Source organism: Phyllobates terribilis, unplaced genomic scaffold, assembly GCF_046119375.1.
Source record: "Phyllobates terribilis strain yellow unplaced genomic scaffold, ASM4611937v1 Scaffold_4__5_contigs__length_816908805, whole genome shotgun sequence".
Lineage (NCBI taxonomy): Eukaryota > Metazoa > Chordata > Amphibia > Anura > Dendrobatidae > Phyllobates > Phyllobates terribilis.
This window is the reverse complement of record NW_027362764.1, coordinates 387,462,346-387,476,933: the sequence shown is the minus strand read 5'-3', so window position 1 is coordinate 387,476,933 and position 14,588 is coordinate 387,462,346. Positions and strand designations below refer to the sequence as shown.

Here is a 14,588-nt window from a genome sequence, read left to right as displayed (position 1 = left end):
TTTGTTGATCCTTCCGCCATGTTTTAATATTAACTCCTTCCTTCCATTTCACGTATTGGTACTTCCTATTTGGGAAGGTGTTTCCACAAATGGACGGGCCAGTACGCCATGGTGATGGTTTAGGCGTGAGAGCTTTGCCCGGTGTACGCACCTTAACTGACAGCCGAGCTCGTGTAACAATAGCCAGGGTCAGTTCTCCATCTTGGATGTTTAGCTCTCTAGTTACTTCATGTAAATGGGTTTGAGCGAAAGCTCCCTGCTTAACCCCACTGACACCCACACAAAGAGATCGCGGGGTGCCTATGATTGTTATGGATACCAGAGGTCAGACAGTTACCTCATGGTCTGCCAGGTATGGTGGCTTGTTAGACCCTGCCATAAGCAAAATCTCACAGGCCTCCTTTCAGTGTAAAACCATTATTAGACCAGGAATTGCGCTATGTAGTGTTCAAGTCCCATAGTAGGGCTATGTATAAAAAAACTAACGAACAGAAAAATTACAAAAAAATGTTTCACATATCATTATGCATTTTTTCATTTAAAAATAAAAAAATAAAAGTACACATTTGGTATTACCACATCCAGAATAACGCACTATCACTCTACTTAACCCCTACAGTGAACATGCTAAAAAACAAACAAACACAGGAGCGCTCTAAAAAAAAATACAGTAAAAATTCAGGTTTTTCATCACAGCACCCCGCAAAAAGTGGAATAAAATGCACTCAAAAAATCGAATGTATAGAAAAATGTCATCACTGAAAATGTCAAGTCATCTCGCAAAAAAACAAGCCCTAGTTTGCTGGTGAAAAAAAAAGTTAGAACTATCAGAATATGATGTAAAAACAAATTATCTTTTGTAAAAAAAAATTGTTTTTAGTAAAGGTAGGAAAGCTTCAAAGAAATATATAAATCTGGCATCGTCTTAATTGTACTAAGAATAAATTTATCTGATCATTAGTACCACACAGTGAACTATTTAGTGTACATTCTGCCTCCCTTAAAATGTGATTCAAATATTTTATGTACCCCAAAATGGTGCCAATAAAGCTTTACCTTATCCCGCAGGAAACAAGCTCTCAAGCTCTGAAGGTAGAAAAATAAAACAAAAGTTATAGCCCTCAAAATTAACATAAAAACCTACATAAATCTGGTACTGCTGTAATTGTACTAACCTGAAGAATAAAGTCTCTTATACTGCACGGTGACCAGCGTAAGAAAAACAGTTCCTAAACTGCTGTTTATTTGTTCATTCTGCTTCCCGAACATTGGAAAAAGGCTAAGCTCACATTTATCCTATGCTCTACGCTGAACACTTACTTCGGGGTTACCATCTACATCTCTGGAGCCATTCACTGTAATGAGGCAGTTGTCACTTTACACTCCATCTGGCCTCTGTTCCCACAGTGTCCTGGCTTCTTAGCCATGCACAAAGGCACCGTCCACCACACTTTTCTGCATCTTTAAAAAGATGGCTACCGCTATGACAAATGCCAAATGGAGTCCAAAGTGACTCCATCTGCCTCAGTGAATAGTTCCAGCGGGGGTTCCTTCTGAATGACAGTTTTAGCTGATTTAGGCAGAAATCTTGACATAAGTGGTTAGCACAGTGCACAGCATAAAGAGATAAAAATGATTTACCCCAAAATGGTACAAAAACTCATGCAAAAAAGAAGCCTCCACTCAGATCTGTCAGTGGAAAAATACTGGGCTTCCACATCACTAGCATCTTAGAGCAGGGTTCCCAAACTCCAGTCCTCAAGGCCCAGGTCATGTTTTCAGGATTTCCTTAGTATTACACAGGTGATGGAAGTATTGCCTGTGCTGCTGATGTAATTATCACCTGAGCAATACTAAGGAAATCCTGTAAACATGACCTGTAGGTGGGCCTTGAGGACTGGAGTTGGGGAACCCTGTCATAGAGGGTCTGTAAAAATCTGCATTCCCAAAGCCAAATCTTCCCCCCTCCCTTCTGAGCCCTGCAGTATACCCAAACTGCAGTTAGCGTCCACTGTATGGTATTGTTGTAGCAGGGAAAACAAATTTAAATGGTTATTACTAAAATCATAATGTGTTCCCAGTTTTGTGTACACACAGAATGAATCTTGTGTGCCAATTCAACCTATTTTTAAATCACTGATTTTTAGCCATCACCCTCTAATGATAACCCACCCCCCAGTGCTTTATTTGCCACTGGATCAATCCTCCACTAGTTTTGCTACCATACCATAAGTATTTGCACCTAATGACCCTTTCTAATTCATGAAAAACATATGCACCTATGATCCTGTCTAATTAAACATCCCCCTTAGGCTGTGTTCCCACCATCTGGGGCCGCTGCAGGTTTGACGCTGCGGACTTATGCAGTGTCAAACCCGCAGCAGCCAGATGTTACAGCATAGTGGATGGGATTTGTAGAAATCCCATGTCTGCTATGTGTCTGGGGATCACCCGCAGAAACTGACATGCTGTGCGTCTTTCCAGACCGCACCATGTCAATTTCTCCTGCTGGTCCGCATGCGAGCTTTTCCCATACACCTAACCTCTATGAGGAAAGTCCACAGGTAAAAAAAAAAAAAAAGGCGCCGCTCATTTGCATATCCGCCGACGGCTCCTCCGCAGCGTCGGGGCCGCAGACTGGAACTCATCGTGTGCACATCCCCCTTATTCTCTCACAGTATCCTCATCACCCTTACAATCTGTTTGTAGCTCATTTCAGCGATGCTATGCTTAGCTTAGCTATCCATGCAGCGCAGATCATGCTCCGAAGATCCCCGTGAACCACCAATGAATTGTGGAGTTTGAAAATAGTATTGAATGTTAGTCAAATAATGGGTCACAGTCACTACATTCAAAACTATCAATGGTTACCTCACCTCATCAATATAAATAAATATTACCAATGCTGAGATCTATCATTATCATAAAGCACACATGACAGCAGAAGGTGGGTCCTGCAGCACTGAGGATAAGCAGTGTGCTGCGGAGAAATGTAATTTTAGCAAATATGTATAGCCCCCCCCCCCAACCCCTCTGCCCCTTTCAGTTTTGAAAAGGGATGCATAGAAGGGCAAGAGGAGATGAAAGTAGATACAAAAGTAGAAAAAGCAAACTTTATGGTTGGCCTTGTACTGCATACTAGCAGGAAAATCTGCCCTCAAAGAGTCAAATAGTGCTCCTTCCCTTCCAAGCCCTGCCGTGTGCCTAAACAGTATTGCATGGGTATTGTCGTGTTCAGGTTACATTGTGTAACAAAAATGACATATAGCAATTTAAAAGCACATAAAAAAAGATATAATGCAGAGAATAATGCGGTGGTTCTTTGGTTATCTTTTAGCACGTGTTCATAACATATAATCTATGTAGAGCACTAAATAGCAAATAACAAATACAAAAATTATTAGAATCAAAATAATATTCAATTTAGGTATGTATATTGCCCAGACGGAGCACTATAACAATAGAGGTCCATTAAGGTGTGTAAGATCAAACTGTATACAGCAGCGACCAAAAGTTTTGCATTTTTTTTTGAGGTGTGATTACTTCTGTCTGGTTGTTGTGATGCCATTTCCCTGGTGATGAATTGAAAGTGCATGAAGTTGTCATCTTGCAAGACCTTAATTTTAACCAAACTGCTTTTGAATATAGGTATTGTCATTTAATTAGAGAAAACTGTCTGCCAAAAGTTTTGCATATACTATTTATTGATCACAACATAGAGAGTAATTCATTGTTTACAACGCCATTACTTAGTATTTTGTAGCATAACCTCTTACTTTAATTACTGTACCACACCGATGGGGCATTGAAGCCACTAGGGTATTGAAGACATCTTGAGGGCTCTTGCTCCATTCCATTTGCAAATCTGCAAAGATTTCATCTTTATTGCTATGGGTACGGGCCCCAACTCGTCGCCCTAACTCATCCCAATGCTCTATATGGTATAAATCAGGCGATTGTCTTAGCCTTTGCAACAGGCAAACATTTTTCTTTGCTAACCAATCTTTGACTAAATTGGATGTCTGCTTAGGATCATTATCTTGCTGGAATTTCCATCCCCTGCCTACTTTGGTTTTACCATGTGGCAGCATTACATTCTCCAGTATATCCTTGTACATGGTAGCATTCATATTTCCATCAATTCTATGCAGAAGGACAACGGTAGATGCCGAAAAGCAGCCCCATACCATGACATTGCCACCACCATGTTTCACTGTAGGTGTTTGGTACCTTACATTATTATGTTTTCCAACTGGGCGGAATATATAGTGCTTGTGATCACTACCAAACAGATTGAACTTGGATTCATCCGGCCACTACACCTTAGACCAATCTGTCTCTTTCCATTGGCTGTGTTCTTTGACAAACTCAAGTCAGAACTTCCAGTTCTTTGCAGAGATGAAAAGCTTCTTGACTGGAACTCGTGCATTCAACCCTACTGCTCTTAGCCATCGCACCACAGTTTGACCCCATATTCTTCATTCATTTTGTGTGAAATCCGTACAGCACTTTTATGGGCATCAGATACTGACTTTTTCTTAATAATGTGATCAACTCTGGAGGAAGTTTTCTGCGGTCGTCCACTTCTAGGTTTGTCAGCTGTTCCATAACCTTCTTTTTCTTTCTTTAATATACGTGACACTTGACTCTGAGAACAGTTGAATTCCGTAGCTACCTCTTTGGCTTTTGCCTGACTTTACTATCAGAATAATAAGCTTCCTGACATCTGTTGATAAATTTGGCTTTGTCTTTGCCTTTGTCATGTTTTAACCTAAAAATATACAGTACATTAAAAAAAAAATTAAGGCAAAATTCGACTACCCATGCCAAAATATGCAAAACATTTGGCCCAGCAAATGTTGAAAACGAACACATAAAGGGATAAAACAATGTCAAATACAATTTTCTTCCTTATAGCTGACAACCATTTGTTTCCGGTTTGCTAAGATCACCAGGAAAATGGCATCACAACAACCAGACAGAAGTAATCACACTTTTAAAAAAAATGCAAAACTTTGGTCGCTACTGTATGTACACGTGTTTCTCTTCAGATAATACAGTTGGAAATGTAGATCACTTAATATAATCTTCCCAAATGGGATAAGAAATCCTAATAAAAATATACACAAACAAAGTTTGATCAAACCACTACTCAAATGGATAAAGCACCCTTTTTTGCGAATATTTCATAAGTATTGTGCATTTAATAAATCTGAGAATGAGAGGCTATGGCCGTAAGTCTCATTCAGGGAAAATATACTACTTTGTAACATACTAAAGATGAGATCTCCCCCTAGTGGACAGTTAAACAAAATGCACACACTAATAAAATCCTCAGCAAATATCACACAGACTTATAGTCTATTGTTTACATCTGCATATTGCCAAATATTATACCATAATAAATGTGAGTGTTACAAAAGCATGTCAGCAATTATAAGATTAATCTCCCAAAAAGAACTTTATAAATGACCAAAGTTATAAAGATAAAAAATACATTTTATTGATATATTCATTAAAATTCATAATAAAGATACATGAAAATAGTGAGATAAAATACACAAAGGCACAAGGTGGGTATACCCAGATGAGGAAGCAGTAAATGTCTATATCCTAATAAACAGAGTAACCAGTGTAAGTGGTACTCTCTTGTTATTATTAGCAGGGTAATAACTGACGTGATAAGCGCCGGTAATCCTACATTTTGTTCATCAATAGTTATGGGCTATGAGTTATGTGGTTTAGGGTTATGTGTAAGCTACCATTAGTACGCGACTAGTGCTATTATAGTTATGAAGGATGGCTATTTTATGCCCTCTAGGTTGTGGGTTTGTCTCTAGAGTGTAATGTGGCTTTGGGGTTTCCTCGGAGCACTTGTAACTATGATATATTGCAACTATTAGGATATAACATGATTGCATTTCATTTGATACATTACCCAGACAACCTACCAACAATACATGACCTTCGCGTCCGTAACCAGGAAATGAGGTAACACTGTATTCCATGTGTGGCCGGCGGATCTCCAGGATATGACGTCACTTTGAAGCGGTCCCGCCTTGCGACCATATGACATGACCATCAGGTCCGTAACGAGGAAGTGAGGTAACACTGTATCCTAGGTGTTGCAGCAGATTTCCAAGATATGACATCGTTTTGCAGCGGTCCCGCCTTGCGATCACATGATTTGGAAGTGACGCGAGGCTCCCCACATGATCGAGGAATATTTAATACCATGACAACGGCGTAAACATGGGTGGCGTTTGTACCATGTAGGGGCTAGACAGTTTGGGATACTTCACCTGATTGGTCTACTGTTATATAAATACTCACCCGGCCAGCATCTAGCCACCCATGGACGAAGCAGTTCAATGCGAAACGAGCGTCGGGTGTGGTGGGATCCCGGTAAGAAGGAGCGAGGTAATGCAGGATACATTATATCTTCATTTGCTTAGTTACTTATATATTTCTTCATCATGTGTTATGTGATTAGCACTCTGCTATATTTTGCATTATGTCTTTTTCTACTGATAAGAGTCTGATTGACGTTTTTGCAGGAGAGTACCACTTACACTGGTTATATTGTTTTCTATGATATAGACCAGGGGTCTCAAACTCGGCTGGGTATACTCACCTTATGCCTTTGTATATAAAAATCAAAAGTTCATCCAGCTCACCATATGAAGTGGAATTCCTCATTACGTGCAGGGATTGAGAGCCTGTATTGGCAGCAGGGTAGATCAACAGCAGGAAAGAGAGATTTATCCAGCACAAAATCCAGGGAATTGATTAAAAACTTGAAATTTATTTAAACATTATTAAAAAAGGACATGTTAAAAATTTCTCTAAACAGCATGCTACTGACGCGTTTCAAACTGTGTGTTCTTATTCCTAGTATTCACCTTGTGCCTTTGTGTATTTTATCTCACTATTTTCATGTATCTTTATTATGTATTCTAATGAATATATCAGTAAAATTTATTTTTTATCTTTATAAATTACCAAAGTTCTTTTTGGGAGATTAGTAGTTTAAATACTTTATGACCCTATTATTGGACGTCATTGGTGTATTTATTCAATTATAAGATTAGCATAATAAGCTTATGCATACCCTTTCTGAAGAAGCCATAGAGCGAAATGTGCGTCAGGGGGATTGGTGGAAACTATTATGCTAAGCTTATAATACAATATTAGTGTTGAGCGAGTATGTTCTGTCCGAGTATGCTCAGGCCGAGCTCCGAGTATTTATAGCTGCTCGGTGATATGGTTGAATCGCTCCCGTGTGCATGATTTGCAACTGTTTGACAGCTTTATTACATGTGAGGAATGTCTATTACTTACACATTCCTCACATGTATTAAAACTGTCAAACAGTCGCAAATCATGCACACGGGAGCGATTCAAGCATATCACCGAGCAGCTATAAATACTCGGAGCTCGGCCCGAGCATACTCGGCGAAAGGGTTAATAGAACATACTCGCTCAACACTATACAATATGTCATGATAAAATGTTCTCAGAATCATTGGGATTGGTAGAAGCATTCTAGAGTTATTGCCACATAAAGTGACACATTATCAGATTTCTGAAATGGGATTCTTAGGAACGACAAAACGAGCAGCGGCAGGAAGGGGTTAAATGAGAAATGCTGAATTGAGATTTCACAGATCCACATATTGGTGCAGTTTTCTTTTTGTTTTCAATTAAGATTTGTAACACTGTAGTCTAATGCTATACTTTTATGCGTTACCCCTTCATATGCTCCATTATATATCAAGCGGGTCGGGTTGTGCGGAGCTGAGCCTGCTGCACACAGGGAAGGAGTTGGCTGTACTATACTGCTGGCACCTGCTTCTAATTGCAGCGACCAGAGCTAGATCGGCACTCAGTCACTTGCAGTAGCATTTATGTTGCACCATCCCCATGCAACATGATGGATGGATGGATGTGGATCGGTTGCAGAGTTGCTAACTTTACTTTTTTTTTTTCCTTGAAAGCTTATTTTTTATGGACACGTTGTAAAACCATTGATCTAAAGTTTTCACCAGATTGTTCCCTCAAACTGAAAATGTTTTTTCATATGTAAAAATAATTACAAAGATAAAAGATAGCAAGTATTTGGTCTAAGTTAATAAAATCGCTTACGCAGTGGATAACAACACCTAAACGCAAATGGCTGCCTGTTACCCTATATCTTCAATACAGATACTGACCATTAGAGATGTGGGAGTAAATTTTAGTGCAGTTGACTTGAGTTTTGCAAAAATATGCATTCGCCAAAATGCTGATTTTTTTTTTTATAATTTGCTTGGATGTGGATACAGTTAAATGGCTTCTGCTGGGCACCATTTTTCTGAGACGTAAAAGGCCATCAAAATGTTAAAAAATCCTTTTACTGATCCCCTAGACCCCTCCGAATATCCTGTCCACTCTTTGCTGCATCTTCAGATTGCCACTGTTTGCACTGAAATCCCTAGGGGGTGGTTCTGTGCAAAAGCGCAAAAGATCATGACATCACGGAATGTGAATCCTTAGTGCATTCAGGAGACCATAGAGAATAATAAGGGACAATCAAATTTCTCAGGAAAATTGGATGAATTTGAATGTTGCCTGATTCATTCATTCTACTGACCACTCTTAAAATTGACACAAATTGATATGACATCACTAGGGCTTGTCAGTTGTAATACCACTACTGTTAAGGGAGGGCCAGATGTCCCTTAACACTACTACTACTAATTTTTAACTTTGACTTTAAAGATGGTGAGAAAAAAGCTAAAAAGCGGCCATATGAAGAAGTAAAGATTGACAAAGATGAGGATGATGATGACGACGATGAAGAATTATCTAAGATGACTCCAGAGGAACCTCCACAGGTATTCCTTGAGTTCATGTTGGTCTTCAGTATGTAGACTCAAGTTTCCAGTTTACAATGAAAATGGTAGGGGACGAGTTACTGCATCCCTTAACTTCCTTCCTGCTGGTGTCCGACTGCAGAGTAGATAGACAATGATAGAGATACAAGTAAAATATCTTAAAGTTGTTGTCCGCTACCTTTTATTAATTTCAAAATATGCTCTTGACTCTCTTAAAATTAATAAAAAAGCATACTAGCCTACCAGAACCCCACTTTTTCTCTCTGAAGCTGCCAGTGCCTCCTGCTAGTCTCCTTGGTTTCTACTCCAGCAAGTTTCTTAGGTGACCTCTGCAGCTAATTATTGGTAATTGATACTGAAGGGCTGCCTCAGTCACCAAACTCCTCTGCTGGTGAAAGATGTCTAGAAATTGGCAGGGTACACCAGCATCAATACCAGAGAGTTGTGTTTTTTCTGATTTGAAGACCTCCATGGGCCCATTTTTAAATAATAAAGAGTAATTGACAATTTCTTTAAATGTCTTACCTAAACATTAACTGAAAATCAATGATTTTTTTAGATCAGTCATTCTCAAACTGATGCATCCCTCTACCTGTTAGAGAGGTGCAGCTAAAGAGGTAGATTCAAGGGATTTACCACCGAGGACGTTTATCACCTATGCACATGATATAGGTGTAAATTTATGGTCAGTGGGTTTCCCAATTCTGAAACTACCACGGACCACTGTAATGGGGATCCCTATCCCTTGTTCTTCCTTATTTCTTTGGGCAATAAATTGAGCCTCATGGTTGAGCATCATGGTTGAGCAGGTAAGATGCTGTTCTGTTTGTTAGCTATGGGACTAGTGGAGATAGTGTAGCGCTGTATCTGTCAGTCTCACTGAAGAGAATGGAGTGGTATGAGATACACTCAACAATGTTGCTCTATTCTGGGAGAGGTGATGAAGAATGACAATTTGACATCTCCTTTGGATTGTTCAGTGGAAGTCTTGGCAATCAAACATTTATCACCTAACCTGTGTATAACTGATACATTTCTATGGTGGTAAAACCGCTTTAAGATAGAACTCATACAGCCCTATAGTGCTCATTAAACAATAACTAGACGGCTTCTTTGTCCACGTGATCATGGACTGCCCAGAACAGCATTACAGAGTCATTCAGCCCCGGGTCACAGGTTAGTCCATTCTACTCCATGCATAAGTGAATCAGTGATATAAGGTATAAGTAAGTGTATCATTTTTTCTGGACTTTAGCTGCATTCTTTCGTCTTCCTAGACTACAGATCTAATTCGTGCATTGCAAGAACTTGAAAATGCAGCTTCTGGTGATGCAGCTGTACACCAGAGAATAAGCTCCCTACCTGTGGAAGTACAAGACGTGTCACTTTTGGATAAAATTACTGGTAGGTGATTATTGTATCTAAAATGAACTTGAGCTTGGTATAAGCTGATTTGTATGTAGTTAAAAAGCAGATGGGACACTTTGGGTAGAGTTAAGTGAAAAGAATGTTGCTCTTATTTCTAGATAAAACCTCAGGTGATCAGCTTTCTAAGATGGTGGATGATGCCTGCATGCTCCTTGCAGATTACAATGGCAGATTAGCAGCAGAGATAGATGACCGTAAACAACTGACAAGAATGCTTTCAGATTTCTTGCGATCTCAGAAGGAGGTACTGGATGAAAAGGAACAGCAACTGGAAGTGCGTAACAATTTTAAATTTTTCTTCTATATTTAATAAATAAAATATTATGGGCACCCTTGGGGGCATTTGTTATCTAAATGACTTTCAACTACGTGGACAAACCCTTAATTGAAACATTACCCCATTGAAAATAAAACTGTTGATACCCAGTACCCAGACTGGCTCGATTTCAGCGGCACGTCTGCCTTCACTCACTGTATATTATGTCACGTGAATGCTGCAACCAATTCGACGTATGTCTGAGTTTAGTCCAAGGGAAGTGTGGGCAAAGCCACCCATTAGCAGCCGTTGATAGGCTGCAGTACTCACATGACATAATAATGTCACGCAAGTGCTGGCAGATGCGGTATTGACTTCTCTGGTGTTAGAACCCTCCTGTTTGTTTTTTCTATCTTGTGTTTGCGGTCACGTGACCATCTGCCTTTATATTCCAGCTCCGCCCTTCTGGCTGTGCTGGACTTCAGTGTTTATATAAAGAAATAGTCGGCTCTCCGTAGTCCTTGTTAGTAATAGTGGTGCACGTGGAGAAATAGATTGCAAGCAAAGTAGAAGGATCCCGGCACTCACGTGTATACGATCAATTCATTTATTCCACATGTAGGAAAACTACAACAATTGCGTAATGAACCACAGGGGTGGGCCTTTTCTCTCCAGCCTAATGATCCGTGTTTAAGGTCTGTTGAAGAATTTTTTTCGGCTATGGGGCTATTATATGACGATCCTGATCGAATCTCATCTGCTGAATCTGAACTTAGACGTTTGAATCAGGGGTCAGATGATGTTGAAAATTATTGCACACACTTCAGGAGATGGGCTTCAGAAGTTAAGTGGAATGATTCAGCGCTGAGATGTTTATTTCTTGCTGGTCTGAGTGAAAGGGTTAAGGATTTGCTAATTGCATTCCCTGCACCTGAGACTCTGCAGGACGCTATGCAGTTAGCTGTTCGTATAGACAGGAGACTGAGGTGCAGGCTCAATGAGGTAAAGACTCCTGTAATGTCAGGTCCTAGTTCCCAGAAAATCTGCTCTGACGGCGGGGAACCGATGGAGGTTGGGGCGATGTCACTCTGCTCTCAAGAAAGAGATGGGAGATTCGCCGAGGGATTGTGTCTTTATTGTGGTAATAAACCATAAAAATCACTGCACACATAGAGAGGTATGGTATGCTTTAGGTGAAACTATATTTAAAGGGTGATGCTTGAGGCGACTAGTGGACGTTTCGGCCAACACTGTGGCCTTGATCACAATGTCGCAAGTGGAAAGACGCATCTGGGAAAAAAAGGAGAAGAATTACCAGTCAAGAAGAAGTGAGGGGCAATTCTTAGATAAGGAAACCAATCCGGTAGGAGGTGTCTGGGTATAGACACGGATGGAGTATGCCCGTCAGTTAGAAAAGTGCTGGGTTCAGGGTGTCCTGGAGACAAGGACCACGTCTGCTGGGAAATTATAAGTGGCGGACAGAAAAATATGGTCTGGTGCCGTGCTGCAGTTGGCTAGGTCCTGTGTGCCACGTGTATGGGATATACAGTACAGACCAAAAGTTTGGACACACCTCATTTAAAGATTTTTCATGACTTTGAAAATTGTACATTCACACTGAAGGCATCAAAACTATGAATTAACACATGTGGAATTATATACTTAACAAAAAAGTGTGAAACAACTGAAAATATGTCTTGTATTCTAGGTTCTTCAAAGTAGCCACCTTTTGCTTTGATGACTGCTTTGCACACTCTTGGCATTCTCTTGATGAGCTTCAAGAGGTCGTCACCGGAAATGGTTTTCACTTCACAGGTGTGCCCTGTCAGGTTTAATAAGCGGGATTTCTTGCCTTATAAATGGGGTTGGGACCATCAGTTGTGTTGCGCAGAAGTCTGGTGGATACACAGCTGATAGTCCTACTGAATAGACTGTTAGAATTGGTATTATGGCAAGAAAAAAGCAGCTAAGTAAAGAAAAACGAGTGGCCATCATTAGTTTAAGAAATGAAGGTCAGTCAGTCCGAAAAATTGGGAAAACTTTGAAAGTGTCCCCAAGTGTAGTTGCAAAAACCATCAAGTGCTACAAAGAAACTGGCTCACATGAGGACAGCCACAGGAAAGGAAGATCAAGAGTCACCTGTGCTTCTGAGGATAAGTTTATCCGAGTCACCAGCCTCAGAAATCGCAGGTTAACAGCAGCTCAGATTAGAGACCAGGTCAATGTCACACAGAGTTCTAGCAGCAGACACATCTCTTCAACAACTGTTAAGAGGAGACTTTGTGCAGCAGGCCTTCATGGTAAAATAGCTGCTAGGAAACCACTGTTAAGGACAGGCAACAAGCAGAAGAGACAAGTTTGGGCTAAAGAACACAAGGAATGGACATTAGACCAGTGGAAATCTGTGCTTTGGTCTGATGAGTCAAAATTTGAGATCTTTGGTTCCAACCACCGTGTCTTTGTGCTACGCAGAAAAGGTGAACGGATGGACTCTACATGCCTGGTTCCCTCCGTGAAGCATGGAGGAGAAGGTGTGATGGTGTGGGGGGGCGTTGCTGGTGACACTGTTGGGGATTTATTCAAAATTGAAGGCATACTGAACCAGCATGGCTCCCACAGCATCTTGCAGCGGCATGCTATTCCATCCGGTTTGCGTTTAGTAGGACCATCATTTATTTTTCAACAGGACAATGAACCCGAACACACCTCCAGGCTGTGTAAGGGCTATTTGACCAAGAGGGAGAGTGATGGGGTGCTACGCCAGATGACCTGGCCTCCACAGTCACCAGACCTGAACCCAATCGAGATGGTTTGGGGTGAGCTGGACCGCAGAGTGAAGGCAAAAGGGCCAACAAGTGCTAAGCATCTCTGGGAACTCCTTCAAGATTGTTGGAAGACCATTTCCGGTGACTACCTCTTGAAGCTCATCAAGAAAATGCCAAGAGTGTGCAAAGCAGTCATCAAAGCAAAGGTGGCTACTTTGAAGAACCTAGAATATAAGACATATTTTCAGTTGTTTCACACTTTTTTGTTAAGTATATAATTCCACATTAGTTAATTCATAGTTTTTATGCCTTCAGTGTGAATGTACAATTTTCATAGTCATGAAAATGCAGAAAAATCCTAAAATGAGAAGGTGTGTCCAAACTTTTGGTCTGTACTGTACGTTGTAACCTTCAAGAGGCTAACAAGAAGTCCAAGAAGTATTTTGACAGGAAACGTAAAGAGGTTTTGTTTACTGTGGGTGACATGGTTTGGTTGTCCTCGAAGAACCTGCGATTGAGGATTCCCTCTAAAAAACTGGGTCCTAAGTTTGTGGGTCCATTTAAAGTGCTTCAGGTTGTTAACCTGTCTGTTGTTAGGTTGGATGTCCCTACTTCCTGGAAGATTAATCCTGTGTTTCATGTTTCCTTGTTGAAAAAGGCTGACGGATCTGATAGGGATTCCACTGTCACAGTTCCTCCTGTGGTGGAAGACGGCGAATATGAAATTTCTCGTATCTTGAGTTCTAGATGGCATAGAGGGAGATTACACTATCTTGTCTCCTGGAAGGGTTTCGGTCCCGAAGACAACTCCTGGGTAAAGACGGATGATGTCTCTGCTCCTAGGCTTGTTAAAGCTTTCCCCTGGAGATTTCCAAATAGGCCTGGCCCTGGAGGATCCTCATAAAAGAGGGGGTACTGTTAGAACCCTCCTGTTTGTTTTTTCTATCTTGTGTTTGCGGTCACGTGACCATCTGCCTTTATATTCCAGCTCCGCCCTTTTGGCTGTGCTGGACTTCAGTGTTTGACTGTTTCTCTAGCCTGGTGCTTCTGTGCCTTTCTCTGTCAAGTTCGCTTGGTCCTCTGGGACCTCTAGTACTTTTTGTCAGTTAGTCTTTTGTGTTCTGCAACAACTTCTGTTTAGGAGGTGTCCCATTTTTGTTCCAGTCCTTAGTTCTTTTAGGGACCCCTCCCTTAATTCTATAGGTCTTCGTTCAGACTAGCCGAGGACTAAGGCGGGTCTGTTCACTAGGAACAGGCAGCCGG

General features: G+C 40.8%; 1 protein-coding gene across 2 annotated transcripts in view; it reads left to right on the top strand.

The window, feature by feature from the left end:
- RPRD1A (regulation of nuclear pre-mRNA domain containing 1A) overlaps nucleotides 1-14,588 on the top strand; it is a 79,071-nt gene that overhangs the window by 16,144 nt on the left and 48,339 nt on the right. For both annotated transcript variants that reach the window (XM_073678492.1, XM_073678493.1), the window contains exons 4-6: nucleotides 8,761-8,876; nucleotides 10,154-10,280; nucleotides 10,403-10,578. In XM_073678492.1, coding sequence (XP_073534593.1) covers nucleotides 8,761-8,876; nucleotides 10,154-10,280; nucleotides 10,403-10,578 — 419 coding nt within the window. The remainder of the gene's footprint in view (nucleotides 1-8,760; nucleotides 8,877-10,153; nucleotides 10,281-10,402; nucleotides 10,579-14,588) is intronic.